The sequence below is a fragment of the Eurosta solidaginis genome, chromosome 5 (assembly GCF_040869045.1).
Source record: "Eurosta solidaginis isolate ZX-2024a chromosome 5, ASM4086904v1, whole genome shotgun sequence".
Taxonomy (NCBI): domain Eukaryota; kingdom Metazoa; phylum Arthropoda; class Insecta; order Diptera; family Tephritidae; genus Eurosta; species Eurosta solidaginis.
In genome coordinates, this window is record NC_090323.1 from 261780369 (window position 1) to 261797358 (window position 16990).

The 16990-nt window shown below is 38.7% G+C and overlaps 1 protein-coding gene across 1 annotated transcript in view; it reads left to right on the forward strand.

The window, feature by feature from the left end:
* Positions 1-16990, forward strand: part of LOC137251738 (iroquois-class homeodomain protein IRX-4-like) — a 200251-nt gene that overhangs the window by 158889 nt on the left and 24372 nt on the right. Inside the window, exon 4 of the mRNA XM_067786528.1 lies at positions 12152-12780. Within this exon, the coding sequence (XP_067642629.1) occupies positions 12152-12780 (629 nt within the window). The remainder of the gene's footprint in view (positions 1-12151; positions 12781-16990) is intronic.

Sequence of the window (16990 nt, forward strand, 5' to 3'; positions counted from 1 at the left end):
CCCCACTTTTTGAACGTCAATTTTTTTTTTATTTAATGCCTTTGAGATAAATACTTCACTTGAAGATTGTTGTTATCTGGCAGGAAAATCTTAGCAAATCTTGTGCGCTTGTTCGCCATTTGAACTGTTTGCTCATTGTTTTTGTACTTTATTGCGGATATGGGATATGCCAAATGATATTTCCTTAGCGTCATTTTTATCTCGGTGTTGCTAGCGGTAATGTATGGGCACGTGTTCTCATGTTTGCTATATCCTTTGCTTCTGGCTAATGGCAGCATTTGAGTTTTCTACGAAGCAATTTGTCTCTTTAGATTTTAAATAAAATTAAACGTATTGTGATGGATTTGTTTTGTCGAAATGAAGAGTGAATTATGTGCATATTTGAGCTATGCTCTTAACAGATGATGAGCGTCAAAGGGTTAATACATTTTTAAAATTTAAACTAATCGCGCATAGCACGACATCTTTAAGTATACTAGAGAGTTAGCAGCCCCTGAAAAGAATCGGGATGCGGCGATGTATACATCTATATTGGGTTTTAAGACATAGGGGAAGAGATGGGAATGAAAAAGCGGATCAGCATCGCAGTAAGATTGGGCGTGATTAGGAAAAGGCGAGAGCTGAACACGATCCACCAAAGAGGAAAAGCGTGGATGCAAGCGCGGTCTGTAAAGTGTCGAAGATCATGTGCAGGTCTTACAATCTTAGACTAACAAATTTACACTTATCATTAATAAGAGAGGCTCATGACGGGTTTTCTTACTGGATTTTACATTCTGGTGTCACATACTTTCAAATTAGACCTAGTTAGTGATAGCATATACATATATGAAGTGAGGGTTAGAGGACAAAACGATCGAGCACTACAGCTATCATACCTAGAATCAGCCAGTGGCATAGTTCCTAGAAATCTTCTAACATTTGCTTAGAGGACGGAGTTATTTTATATCATCGGTCCTGATTTTTGATTGGAGTTTCTAGTTTGGTCGTTTAACAAACGTCTGGTAACACTATGGATTCATTCAGTCGATGTAAGACCCTAAAGGCCGGCCAGTGCAACCTAAACTAACCGATTTTGAAAAATCTTAAACGTGTACATGGTAAATAAGATTTCGTACTTTTTGAGAACAGCTTCGCCTGAAAAGTTATTGTTTTGCTATAGACTTATTACCGATAGTGATTTAATATCGTCCAGGAATTGATTTATTTCCGACGAGTCATCAGCTTCTTATTGGTTGCTTATCAGCTTGTTATCGACGGGTTACCGTTGTATCATCTATTTAATATTTAAATTTTGTTTGTGTCTGTTTCATAACAAACCAGTAATATGTCCATAACAAATCGTTAACTATCGATAACGAAATCGTTCATGGATAAAATTTGTTATCGATAGCAAATTTATAACACATCGATAGCACATCGATAACTCGTATTGTGTCCTCCAAAAGGATAACTCATCGATAAGAAATAACAAACCATTATCAAAACGTTTCTGTTGTATCCAATTCACAACGTAAATTGCACTCACATTACGCTACAGAGTAGTTACTACACTTACGTTTACTTTCTCTATTTCAAGGACTACGCTTACCCTTATGTTTATACTCTACGCTGACATTCCCCTTCCCAATACCGGGAGCAAAGATGTTTACACATCAAAAAATTAAAAGTTGATTAATAAAATACCATTGGAGGAACATTCTTTAGCATTGTGATGTTAGTAGTTCTGCCTTTTGAGTCGGAGACCTGCTAGCCGCCAGGCCAGTACACTAATATTATGCTACAGTGGCCATCATGACTTAGTAAGTTTGAAATCATTTCGAACCTGAGATACCTTAATGCATTTCGGAATAATTTATTGGAGTAGCCTTGACCTACATGTAAAAGAAACTTTTCTAATAGAATATAAAGACATCCAGAGGCTTTAGTAAGGTACAAGCCCCCACCATCTCGGGAACGGATCTAAAATGGTCCACCGAAAAGATATACTAGCAGCCTACCGTATTACAGCTATACGAATAGCACGTGCGTATCGGACGGTGTCCGACGACGCGATCCATGTTTTATCCAGGAAAATCCCAGCAGATCTACTCTCAGGTGAAATGGCCGATCTGTATGGCATTAGAATCAGCCGTCTATCTGAAGATGTTAAGAAAAGCGCAAGGTCGCGAACAATAGTTAAATGGCAAAGACCGTGGGAAGAATCGAGAAAAGTTCGCTGGACCTTCATGCTAGTTCAGATTATAGTGGAATGTTACGAGCGAAAACACGGCGAACTAAATTACCACCTCACACAGATTTTGAGCAGGAACGGCGGGTTCAAGGAATATCTACATAAGCGTGGGATAGAGGAGGATCCTTTCCGTCCACACTGTCCCTTCGAATTGGAAAGCGCAGAAGATGTAATGTTTCACTGCCCTCGTTTTCACGGCGAAAGACTCTCTGTACACAGAGTTTTTGGAGAAGAGCCTTCCCTTAAGAATTTAGTTCTCCGAATGTGCGGACAAATATATTTTTGGACTGCTGTGAGCAAGATGACCTTTACAGTTATGACGAATGTGATGCATGCTGAAAGGGAGCGCAGAAAAATGCGCATACGAAGTAGGGGCGCCTAAATCGCACCGACACATGAACAGGATTATCTTGGTTTCATTGGGCCACTTGAGGGTAGGGCGCTACCACAACGTCCAATAATAAAAACAAAAATCCTTAACCAGCTGAGGGTACCCCGTACCGGTATCTACTGACAATGGTTTTGCGATTACTCAATAAATGGGATGCTCCCTGAGGAAGGAGATAAAACTCTGCGTCTAGAGTAATCCAGATCTTCCATTCGTTTCTCTATGCGACTTTTATACTGCATACAAAATCGTGCATGTAGTAACAAAATCTTATTAGACATGAACATATGTGCTAAAAAAAAAACATTCTTTTCTCACTTGTGCATTGTCAAAAATATATAAATCAGTATGTAACGCATATTTTATTTACCACTTAATTTAACCAAATAAAAAAGTCATTCAAGCAATTTTTCATTGAACGCCCCGAATATTAACACGTCTCATTGCGAAAACACTTGAGGGTGTAATACCAAACAAATAAAATAAATCAAATCACAACGCCACAACCAAGTTTATTCAGCACACTGAGTGGTACGCACAATTTATGCCAGGGATGCTCATCGAGCAGCTAAGGGAGCCACCACAGTGATGTTGTTGTGAGCAATGAGTTATTGGTTAAATCAGCTTTTGAAAGGGATTGACTAGAGTAAATCGAGTGTAAATATTTATACATACATATGTACATATCTAGAAATTTCAGGATTCTACTTTCGGCTCACAACAGCATTGCCTTGGCTCTTTTTAGCTCACAACGAAAAAGTCATATCCCAAAAGTATTCTTGTGGGAGTTTCTTAACGCTTTTGTAGCCTGAAAGTACTTTCTATGACCTAACTGAAGTTCCTGCTTCTGTTATATTTCAGACATTATTGATTGCGGATGCCAAATCAACAAACGCGAGCAGAGTGTGAAGAAGGGATTTCTCCACCGTTCAGACTATCTCATGTAGCGCAGTTTCTGTGCTGTGGAAAGGGAAGTACTATCGAGAAGTCCCCTTAAGTGTATATCAAGTAATCTCTCAAGTGTTTTTAACTCTAACTGATCCCCATTCCCTTCATGTTCCCTTCTTCTTCTTCGGGGCCATCCGGAAAGAAGCACCTATAAGTATATCCAGGGATTTTGCTGCTGATCCTGCTCAAGTTCCATCAGCACGCTTGAAAAAGGTCTCAATTGAATGATTTGTGCCTAGAATCCTTTGAAGCTTATCTGAGTCCTCCGTGGACTCGATAGATTCGCAGCATTTTATTCTTGCACTGCGTATGGTGTTCTTTAGTCCCTTTTAGAAGCCCTCTATTCCTGGAAGTAGCCTATTGAATGAAGAGCCTTCTTGCTACTCGAAATTGGAAAGGCAACTGTGTACGCTATCTGAAAACCTTCTTCCAGAGACCTTACTCGGCCGCCCAGATTTGCTGAAGATTTGATGGGTGTCCTATCACTGACTACCTTGTTAAATAAAATGCAAGATGTTCATTTTGGGTTACTACTGTGCCTTGATTTTATTTCACTATCCCAGTCTACAACGAATAAAATCATGTAAAGATTAAACAGAGAGATCTTTTTCGACACTTACCAGTTCCTTGGCGAGAGATCCCGAAAATCATTTGTTATCATGATATCAAGGACCTCCTCCTACCCTGCAAAATTCTTTAAACTTGGATAGGCAATAGTGTGAGCGCTGTCTCTGTTACATATACGGAGATTATTTGCTGCTATAAAGTCAAAGAGAGCCTCACCTCATTCATTTATCTCGCTGCTGTCCCATACCGCGTATCTGGCGTTGACGTCGTAGCCCACGACCATCACATCATTTCTGGTTATCTGCTATCCGGCTAGATGTTTCACCTCTTGGGGGTTCCGGGCCGAACGTGAGCCATATATGCCGAAACGAAAAGTTTCTGCCACTTCGTGACTCCACGTGACGACCACTGCAACATCGTATGTACTGAAATTAAGTAAAAAGGAAGCAATAAACGTATTTCTTACGAGCATAAAGATCCTCGGTTTACATTTTTGAGCCGTCTGTGTAGATTGCTATGCCTCTACCACTGTTTTGGCCTTCCTCCCCTTTCCGCTCTTGAAGAATATCTTATGTTCAGCACCTGGAAGTCAATGACCGCTGTATTGTGGTCGGTGTAGGACGTTACGTCATTCCGGGTAGGATGTTATTATAATTTCCTTAACATTGCTGTTGTGTGGCTCCGTTGATTAATCTTACTGAGCACAGCTGACTTTTGCCACACTTATAGCGTGCCACATATGTTTGTGTGTAAGCCAATGCAATGCAATTTTTGCCCCTTTTGTTGTTGTGTCATTTTCGGTTTTTCCACGCGGCAAGAGTTTTTCAAACCAACAAAATTTATGCGCGCACGTCATTCAAGCAAAAGCCTCCTCCCCCACTACGCCAACTCAATAAACGCTATGCTTGAGACCTTTGCAAAAGTCATTTATATAATATAAGCTTTGGTGGCAATAGCGCCTACAGTAATATTGAGCGAGGGCAAACGCGGGTTGCACACTTGAGCAAATAACTCACTCGAAATGTGAAGGAAATTGAAATAAAATAAAATCATTTACAATAAAAAGATTTTCGGGAGAAAGGTGACACTCAATAAATGAATGGCGTTAATACGACTGTGCTTATATGGGTGTATGTGTGTATATGTGACCTGGCGCAGATTTTTACGATACGTTACCCTCATAGGTCTGCAAATACATACAAACTAATCGAAAGGGTGTCATTATTTTCTACTTTAGAACGCCAACCAATGCACAGCGCCGCGCCGTTTCGCTTGGGAAGCGCGCGCTATTGACATGTATTTATGTTTATAGGCATGGAGCATAGAGACTGATGAATTATTGTCACAGCCCGTAGAAAACCTATTAAATTTTCGTTTACATAAATAGCGCTACTTAAATTTGTCAAAGTGTCTCATTTTACGTTTACGCGTTATTCAAAGCTCGAACTGGTTTTGGTGCGGTCGCACAGCTTACAGACACAAAATGTCGAATTGAATACTCACATGCATAGCGACTCGGTTTATACGGCTCTGATGGTGTCGGTATCAACAACAATGACCAATAACAACAAGAACAGCTAGCGCGCGAAACTTTGATTGATATCGAAATGTCACGCAGACGCGCATGTGGCTAATAGGCCCTGCGGTTCTAGTTATTTTGCTTTTAACGCTTTCCATTTGCCATTTTAGCTTATAAACGAATTGATTTTGGCTCATGAATTGAACGCATTTGTTGGCGCGAAATTGTTGTGTGAAAAATTATATGGCCTTAACTGGCAGCTGCTCCAAAAGTGGGTAATTTTTTATTCGTAATATAATTACCACATCTCTCACATCACATATGTAAATATGTTTGCCTATTATATGGATTCTCGTGTGTATATTCATTTGTATCTTTTCTGACAATTTGACAGGCGGGTGACAAATGTCACCAATTTTATTTAACTTGTGCGCCTAATGCATATTCCTGATTTTAGAATAAATAAACGAGTTGAAAATTAATTGGTTGTGGTCATTAGGTCGGTCACAGACTATTAGTATAGAGCTTATGCAAATATACACCAGCGTGTTTACTTCTAAATAGGTACTAAAAAGGCATATATGCGACATCTATAAATTGATATTATTAATAAGTAAAATTGCTTAAAGTTCTGCTGAACGCGCCTCACAATATTCCACACAGTTAGCATTGAAAACATATAGGTACTATACATATGTATTTAATTGTATTTAAAAGGAATAGCAACGGAAAGGCAATATTAAGATAAGGAAGGGTTCAGTGGGGCATTCATATGGGTGAGTGGATAGAGGCATCTGTCTTTAAACCAGTATCAAGTATGAATGTTGGAGATTTCGAGTTCAAAACTCAGCTCCCGAAAAGCTATCTATTGAAAAAATTTAATTCAAAAACATCGGATGCAGATTGGAACAGCTGGTATCCACACTTGTACTATCAGCGCTCAATTCTGACCTATATACATTAGAGCGGGTCAAATTGTTTGCCCATCAGGGCTATAGCAAAAACCTAATCTATAGATGATTTTAAGAAAAATTACTGAAGACACCAGAGCTACTAAGTCCGATTTCGAGGTCCCCCATTTGACAAAAAAAAAAAAATAGATATTTTGCATTTGAATGTTTGGTTTGGCCATAAAATAAAAAATCTTCATAGCTTCTGATAGTATTATAGGAAAAATATCATATTGGGCTTACTTTAAAGGTACTTTACGTACATTTCAGAATCTGTATTAATATCTATAGTGTTTTTGAATTTTAGAAGAGATATCAGGCTTAAATTATGAGAAATTAGCATAAAATGAATTTTTATCTACTATATTATCATTTTTAACAAATTTCTTATGGAAAATTTTTTTCTTTACAGCTAAAATAAGTTCAGAACATTTCCAACAACTTTCATTCAGACAGTTTTTCTTTTTTTGAATTTTTTAGTAGAAAAAAATTTTCAAAAAAAAACCCATTTCTTCAAGTAATAAGCAAAAATTATTTTCTACTAAAACGAATTCGAAAAAAGAAAAACTGTCTGAATAAATTCAAAAATTAATTATTAATATAATATGATATTAATATAAATACAGACTCTGAAATGTACCTAAAATACCTTTAAAGTAAGCCCAATGTGATATTTTTCATATAATTCTATCAGAAGCTATGAAGATTTTTTGGCCAAACCAAACATTCAAATGCAAAATATTTATTTTGCTAAAGTGGAGACCTCGAAATCGGCCTTAGAGCTATGGTGTCTTCAGCAATTTTTCTTAAAATCATCTGTAGATTACGTTTTTGCTATATTCCTGATGGGGAAAAATCATATATTTAAAATGATCAGTCAAAGGCAGTGCCTAACTCGAAACCATCTACAACTAAATCATTATCACGCCATCTTTCCCTGTTTCGCAATAACTGACGCCAATTGGGAGCACCAACGAAGATCAAGTCTTCCTCCACCTGTCTCTACAAGCTTAGTGGGGGGTCCCCCCTCCTTCCTCTGCTTACAAACTGCGGTGTCGACTAAAATACTTTCTTGGCCGGAGCGTCTTCGGCCATTCACATAATATGAACTAGCCAGCGAAGCCTTTAGGTTGTTATTTGCTGTACTATTTTCATACATGCTACTCGCTGTGGGCAACACTGACAGGATCATAAATCATCCAAGAGCCATCTCATCTTCTCTCGACACCGTCCATGATTCCGAGCTACACATCAGGACAAGATAAGTGACTAGGCGATCGTGATTTTTGTTCGTTGACAGAGGACTTTGCCTTTAAATCGCCTACTCAGTCCAAAGTAGCACTTGTTGGCAAAAGTTATTCTCCCCTGCAAAAATTGTTGGATTACGTGTTCCATTTTCTTCATGTTGGAGTACTCTAACAATACTCCTTTGCAATGCGTTTGCGGACCACCATCAGCCGATCATTGCTCGTTTTTTAACGAATGTGATCACAACACGATGACGAACGAACAGAGTTGCCAAAAGTAAAATATTGCATACAAATAACTGATAATAAAATTTTACTATGGCAACTCTGATAAAATGCAACCGCGCACTTGTTTTATGTATGTATACGTACTATAGTATAGAGAAATATTAGTTTCTTTATTCACGCAAATGCTAAATAACATAAGAATATTCGTAGTAAAAAATATAAAAGTTATATTGCCCCTCTCCATTTACCTTCATTTTAAATTAAATTCACTCCGATAATTCTTTCCGACACAATTCCTCTTTAGTACTTTGGCATATGATCCTCTTTGGGTGGTCCATGGAGTACTACAGTGAAAGTACTTTGGAAAGTACTCTCAGGTATGTACTCTATGGAATACTCACAAACAAAGCGAGAGTGGGATCACCTACTCCTCTCCTAGGACATCGCAATGTTAATTGGAGCACATTTTTTGTATGAATACAGATTAGTTTTGGAACACTCCTATACTCCTAAAGGAGTATTCCTGACACTATTTATGGAGTACTGGCGTTTTTTGAAGGGTCCGTTTCATTTTTAAGCTGACTTTGTTTTTGCTGTTAATGCTGGTTTCCCATATACATGAAATCTTTTACATTCTCGAATTATATGCCATTGTGGATAAAACAAGTGTGATATGTTATCCGTCAAATGCCTGACAGGATGTTCAATATGGCTGCTTTTAAGCGTTTTCGCAGCGTTTTGACAGGGTATTAAATATGGCGGCGCATAGGACCGGCTCTCTTCAGCAGGTGATAGAAAGAGATACAGAATAAGACAGCGATAGTCAATAAAAAATCAGGTGATCCATTCTATTTGAAATTTTGACGTTTATGCAGATGTTATCACACTTTTCTTATCCACAATGTTACATGCGTCAACCGTGACGTGGCTGTGAAGGCGCAAATGCACCGATTATTTCTTGGCTGACAGCAGGTACATCGTTTGGTCCTCATTTACCACAATACCCAATTTTTTGCTTCTTTATCTAATCTAGCGAAGGCTGAACTCACAGCGCATTTGTTAAGGCCAATTATTTAAATATTATTAGCATACGCCAGTAAATTTACTTTCTTATAATACATTGTACGGTTTAGTCCTGCTACTAGAATTATCTTCTCCAGCATTATGTTAAAGAAATCGCACGAAATGGAGCTACCCTGTCTGAAGTCTCCTTTGTTTTCGAATGGCTTGAGAGCTAACTCCCAATACTTACGGCGCTGGTGGTGGCTGATTAACTTTTCAGGGAACTTAAATTCAGACATAGCAGCATAAAAGCAACTTCTTTTAGCGACAAAAAGATGGTGAGTGTCGATTCTCTTATCGTGATTCCTCTCCAGGATCTGGCATATCTGGTAGATCTGGTCGATCGTAGTTTGACTAGGTCTGAAGCCACACTGATAAGGTTCAATCAGTTTGTTGACTATAGGCTTCAGTCTTTATCATAGTTTGCTAGATAGAACCTTAAACAGCTTGGTAGGTATTCCGTCATTACCTGAGTTTTAGCCATTCTCACGTCATCATACGGAACGTCTTTTCCATTATCGGCTATTGTGGTAACGGGTTCATCTTATCCTTAGCTAGCTAGCAATGGGGAGAAGTGGTTCCTCCACAGCTTAGGCTTACGCTATATGCTATTTTTCAGGCCGCCCATGTCATTTCTGTAAGATTATGCCGCGGCCTTGAAACCTATCGTCATATGTTAGGCAGCGCGACATTCCTCATGGTACCAGTTGTTTATGCGGGCTCGCTGAAAATCTATGATTTCAGCAGGGGCGGTACGTAATGAGTGATATATGTATATGCTCCCAGTGCTAGGATAGATCGTTAGGCCGAAGATTGCTCTCAGTGAGCAGGTGTGAGAGCCAAATGTAGTAATCATTAGCTGTCTGTTTAGTAAACAGCTTTTTCGATATATGTATATAAGTCTGGACTTCTGCAAAAAGCCTTGTGCATGATTTTTAAAACGTTATCTTGGGGATTCATATCAGTCCTATCGAAAAATTTTGAGCCGAACTTTTTCGATGTCAATATAAAAACAAATAACAACAACCCTTAAAGTCTAAGACAACGGCAGTTCTTCTATGCACAACAAAACTATTTCAGAATTTTCTATTTGGGTATTCTCGTTTATTCGCTCTACATTTTTTCCTGACAACACTTCATAAATTTTTATAAAAAGTTACCTTTTTTGTTGCTACGGGAATAACACAAAAAAAAAAGTTTATATAAAAAGAACATTTTCGATAACAAAAGCAAGAAAAAAATCGTGCTCCAACTTCTTTGATGCTGTTGGGAAAATGTAAAGTGCACAAGAAACGGGAAGCTTTTCCAACTTTTACTTCAAATAGCTGATATACCTAAAGAGGATTGCGGATAAAGGCAAAGTCAAGCACAGTTCGAAACAATTCATAGAATTTTTTAATAATCTCTGTAATCCCTGGAACAACAGTTTGCTTGAATGGCGAAACATATTCCTTTACATCTGTTCATGTGGTTCAGCTAATTTCTTGACGCGCCACACATTTTATTGAAATACGTCTGAAATTTGGCATTATAAAAAACACATTCAGAATAATGTTTGGTTTTTATTATGTCTAAATGACTGACATCAGAAACTGCCCCAAGCTGTCCCACTGACCAGTTGGGGTCAAAGGCATTTCCATTATGCCACATTATTGACTCGAAGCCGAGGTCGATAAAGCAGTGCGTGGTCAAAACCCACGCTAAAACTTTGTTTTTATTTATTGCACAGCCCGTTTCAACATTTCCGTTGTTTTGTACCCTGTGTCATTATTTATTGATGGGATACCTGTTGGCAAACAAAAATCAATTGCTAACCTGTTAGCAAATAAATCTTGAATGTCAAGTTTCTCATACGTTTTCATTTGTTAGTCAATTTAATTGTCGCTTTGTTTTGAAAACCGATGGCAAACATATTTGGCGTTGTTTGCTAAGCCGTTTTCATTGATATTGACAAGTTTGTCTTCAAATTTGACCTAGTGAAAACCAAGCATAAGCTAGCCAAATTTTAGATGCGTATACAATGTATTACAGCACTTGCGTGTGAAACTAGAGTAGCTCTCGTTGGCTTGTGTGTGCACCACTGATCTGCTTACATATCAACGATTCTTCTCCAGCCACAGAAATATTACCGAAAGCAAAACATAAGTTGCAATTTAATTCTACCAGTATTCTTGCTCACATAACACCTACACGCGAAAGCGCTATTCCGAAAATGGCATCCTGCTGCTGATGCAATGCACAAATATAAATAAAGTGTCATGGCGACGAGAACGAAAGAATACATCAAAACAACAAACACCTGCTGAGCGACGGCGACCGCCCGCCGTTGCCAGAGCCCAATTGACTTAGTAGTGGCAAGTGCGCCAAAAAATCAACTACGTTACTTCCCCGTCGCGGCGTCTCTAATCCAGTGTAATCTGCTGCACCGTGAAGATGAAGCGCTTTGCGCCAGGCAGGTAAGCCAGCTGACTAATAAAGTCATGCATAATTTGGAGCGCTAAAGGTGTTCTAGGCGAAGGAATAAGGTCTGACATCTCTCGAAGTTTGCCAGCACTCAACTTCAAATTGACCACAATGTGCACATGGCACATTAGGATTCATAAATAAGCAAATGTGTTCTGAAGCGACAGCATTAATGGGATATCCAGTGGATGCGCGCTGTCGCAATTGAGCAAGAATGCATTGCGACGAGGAACGTTGTGCGATGCGCGCATTGGTGGCGCTCTTAAAGGTGGGACCCGTGCGCCTGCCGGTGCGCTTGAATTATGTTTACGCTATTTGTGTGCACATTAACCCATTAACGCTTTGCAACGCGTGCACTTGAAGCAATTTATTTCTTGTTTTTTTGAATGAAAACTCGTACGCATCCACATTAACATTGCAATAGTTCTTACAATTGAACCAATAAACAAGTCAAAGTAGTCAATTTTCAAGACTTCTCTTTACCAATTCTATGCTTTAAATGATTATTAATTTCCTTCATTTCTCTTTTCTCATGTTTCGTTGCAGTTATGGCGCCAGTTATGATTTAGCATCACGTCGCAAGAATGCAACGCGTGAATCCACCGCAACGTTAAAGGCTTGGCTTAGCGAACACAAAAAAAATCCATATCCTACCAAAGGCGAGAAGATCATGCTGGCCATTATCACCAAAATGACTTTGACGCAGGTGTCTACGTGGTTTGCGAATGCACGTCGTCGTCTGAAAAAGGAAAACAAAATGACCTGGGAGCCGAAGAATCGCACTGACGATGATGATGAGGACGCGCTTGCTTCGGATGATGAAAAACAACGCCATAGTGCAGATAATATTGGTTTAACGGATCGAAGACGTCATGATACTCTGGATTATACAGGCGGTGGTGGTGGCATCAGCGCTCCCCTACCGACGAGCAATGTAGCAGTAAGTGCAAATTTAACTGCACCAACGTCAGCGTCAGCTTCATTACCAACCGCAGCAGGTGTTGTCGTTGATAGTGGTGCGGGTAGCGTGGGCGCAACCATCACAGTTGCAGCTGCTGCAGCGGCGGCGGCGGCGGCGGCGGCTGTGGCAGCGGGAACGAATCATCATTCGCATGTTGGTGCGCCAGGCGCAGGCGCTAGTGTGGGCGCTATCGGTGCTGTGCAACCGGCAAAAGGTAAGCAACAATAAGAAACCACAGCCAACAGACAGTCAGACAAAAGAGAAAAGAAGCAACGGCACGAAAACGCGTTGGTTGAAAAGCTCCAGTAATGGCGTTTTGGCCACAATCGTTGTTTGGCATTGGCGCGTGGGTGGTATAATTGTATGTTTGCTTGTGTGTATTTTGTGTGCGTGCTTGTGCATATTTGTGCTTGATTGTTTCACTTGTTCATCAAAGGCGAGCATTTCAATGGTGCAATTGTTTTGGTACTTGCCTACCACTTTGGTGATTCTATTGTTTGCTTTAAAAGTTTTGTGTGCTGCAAATGCTGCTACTATGGCGGCATCTCTGGCTATTGCTTTGGGGCATTGTTTTTCTGGCGTGTATCTGTTCAGTGGCTGGTAATAATGAACTGGTTTTTTATTTAAATTGAATCGTGTGTGTATTTTGCAGCTGAGGCGCCACATACCATTGTTGCACAGCTCTTTGATGCGAATAAATTCATTGGTGTTTAAATTCTTACATTGGGTTACTGTTTTGCCTTTGCAATTTGGGGTTTGAAAGATAAAGTTTCAATTTAATCGTTCTCCCGATATTTTGTGTTTTGGCGTGTAGATTCGCAAAAAACGAAAAAAATTCTACATTCTCTATCGAATGCTTGTACATATATGTCAAGGGAACGCTTTTCCGTTTTCAAAATCTATATTGAGGACAAAAGCGTTGATATGTAGGCCTGCCAAGGTAATACGGATAAGGTCCTAAGGACTAAGAATTTGTAGTATGCACGTCCACCGCTCCAGACCCGAAACAAGTATCGTCGGACTTGTTTTAAACCTGCAGACTTTATGACCACTTAAGATGGCTATAAGATTAATTGGCCTTATAAATACTTTTGACTTTTGGGTCATTAAGGAAATTTCCGTTTGGCCTTATGACCATTTCGGTATTAAAACCATAACCATATAGGGCATATTAAGTTCAGCACGAAAGCAAAAACCTTCCGATTGGTCGGACATTAAGTTGAATATGTTCTTTTTATTTCAAGAGAACTCTTACTGCCCCAGCTTTTAATCCGATTTGGTACTGTGATGAAACCAGAATTTGGAAAAGGAGCTCCGCATTCTAACATTTCTCTAAACTTTTAGTTGAATAAGTTGATCGTATTTTAGGGAAGACCTGATTGGGCCGATTTCTTATCCGAGTTTTTACTAGAATGGGATAAACATGTGGGAAAATTACCGGGTTTTTGGAAAAAAAAATGTATTCTCTTTTCATTCGACTGAACAAAAATATAGCGAGAACAATAAGACCGAACTGTACTCGACAGTTGTTCAATTGTAATACGTGAATACATGTGAAATGTAATAATTGAACTTATAGCTACTTATAAAAAAAAAATCAATCTCGCCGACATTCTAACCATTACAAATTTCGCATTGTGGCAATTTTATAGGGTCATAGCTTCAATTGACTTTGAGGCCATTTAAAGTGGTCGTTGACTTTATGTCATCCCTCCGTCAACACTGTAACAAATTGGATTTTGACAATATGACCATTTTATATTGTCATAACTTCAATGGACCTTGTGGCCATCAGCTAAATTGACGTTACGGCCGTGGAACTTATGTCTTGGGGATGTGGCCTCAACATCTTAAGGGGGATATACACGAGTTGCGTGGACAAAAAGAGTAACTCTCGTGATTATATAGAAATCACTGAGCAAGCTTTAATGCCTGACGTGTGTCTGCATTGCGGGGCCATGCGCACATGCCCAACGATGGCATATAGTAAACCGAGAGCATCGGCCCCAGAATTAAAATTTCCATACCACTTGGACATTATCCGAGCATTTTCAGGCCAAGATTTTCGCCATAAGCCGGTGTGTGAAGATCAACATGCAACGAGGCTATATGGCTTGGGTGCCATTAGTTTGAATTGGGTACCGAGCCACATGGGTGTGGCTGGAAACGAGGGAGCGGACGGTCTGGCCAGGAAGGTAGCTACCGAAAGACCTCTAAAACAAGAAAATATGCATAAACACCTGTTAAAGCCGATCACTATCGTGGATTTCACAAGGGAGCTTGGCTCGGATGGTTCTATGAAGAGAAAGAGGACACAATACACATATAAGTTGCATCAGTTGGCAAATAAAGCTTTTACCCATAATAGAATTCCTAAAATTGAAATTCATTCCGGTTAACGTTGATCAAGGTCAGTTGTTACTTCAGTAAGTCACTACTTAATTTATAATTTTTCCTTAAAATTTATTTTATTTTACGTCTCATAACAGCTTGGATTGTAAAATATGGTTCATTTGTATGCATAGGAGTGCTCGTTTCCAGCCCAACCCTATATTAAAGTAGATTCAGCAAGCATTTATAAATAAAAAAATAAAAATATTTAAAAAAAAGTCAAAACAAGTAAAGGTGTCTAAGTTCGGGTGTAACCGAACCATATATACTCAGCGCCAGCTTCAATTTTACATTTCATTTCAGATAAATTACTTTTCTACATAACACGTGGCACCGCCCGTTAAAAAAATGTCTCCCAATTACCTCTTACAGTAAAACTTGATAGTTGAAATATCATTGATTCAAAACTATTTTTTGCTAAGTTATAGCTCATTATTCTAGTCTACGACTATATCTAAGTTGCCGTGGTCTTTAACCGATCTCGTCCATTTTTTCTAGAAATATTCCTGCTATAAGGAAAATATGGGTACCCAATTTTGTTACGGTATGTAAATTTTTCTTCGAGTTATGGCTCCCGAAACATAGAAAATTCCTTAGTCATAAAAGGGGCGGTGGCACACCCATTTTCAAAAATTTTAGTGTTTTCCAATTTAATGTTATAACTCAATTTAGAAAGTAAAATTCTATTGATACAAAGCTCTTTTTTGCAAAGATATAGCTTATTTTATTCGTTCACGCCCCTTTTAAAATCTTTTATATAAAAGTGGACGTGGTCCTTAACCGATCCCGTTAATTTTTCTTCAAAGCATTCCCTATAGTAAAGGTAACCTCTCTGCCGAATTTACAATAGGTTTAACAATTTTCGACTTATGATTAAAAATATTTGTAAAATTGATTTTATCACAAGTGGGCGGTGCCACACCCATTTTAAAAAATGTTTACAATTTTGTATCAAGAGTCTCAATATGAGTCCACACGTCAAATTTTTACATTCTAGGTGTATTATTTACTAAATAATCAGGTTTTTTGTGTTTTCCAAAATGTTATATATATATAAAGTGGGCGTGGTTATCATCCGATTTCGCTCATTTACATACCAATCTATTCTGTGTCCAGGTAAGCTCGTGTACCAAATTTGGTGTACATATCTCAGTATTTACTCAAGTTATCGTGTTAACGAAAGACGGACGGACGGACGACATGGCTCAATCAAATTTTTTTCGACACTCATGATTTTGATATATGGAAGTCTATATCTATCTCGATTCCAACCAACCGTTATCCAATCAAAGTTAATATACTCTGTGTGCAAAGCACGCTGAGTATAAAAAGGAGTGTAAATTTCAAAATATGTCAATTTGTGACACAGAGACCATTACCGAAGTGCCTCTCAATGTCAAGTTGTGTCATGCACTCCACTCTACAAATTTCACCCCATTTTTGGCTCACATCATGACTGCACAAATGAATTTTGAAGCTTTGAACAATAACCATAACAGCAACAGCAAAAACAATAATGCCACTTGTCAGTCATCACATCAATTTGCTTTCATTTACTATTTAACTTCGAAAAAAACCACCCTCATACTGACATATGTAGTACATACTTACATATTTTCGAATGTTTTGGTGTATCATTTTGCGCCAAATTAAATTCTCGAAACTGATTTTGGCTTACTCATATACAAAATAATATGAATTTAGTATGCATGAGGGTTAATTTCATTTACGACAACGTAAACATAGCAAAAACAAAGTAGCACAACAAAAATAAACCACTCGCATAACAGTATAATAAAGTTATAAATGCTCAGGAAATGATTGAGGGTGGAGTGCAGGTTAGAAATGTTCGCCACCAGCAGGCTAAAGCAGCGTTCTCTTACTTCAAGAACTATTTGCAAGAAATGAAGGATGTAAATAAATGAAAACAAAGGGCCAAAACTGAGAAAATCATTACCTCATTCACACCAAGCAAACACACATACAATGTGCAGACGGGGGGTTAGAGGTCGTGCTGTATGATGGGTCGATGA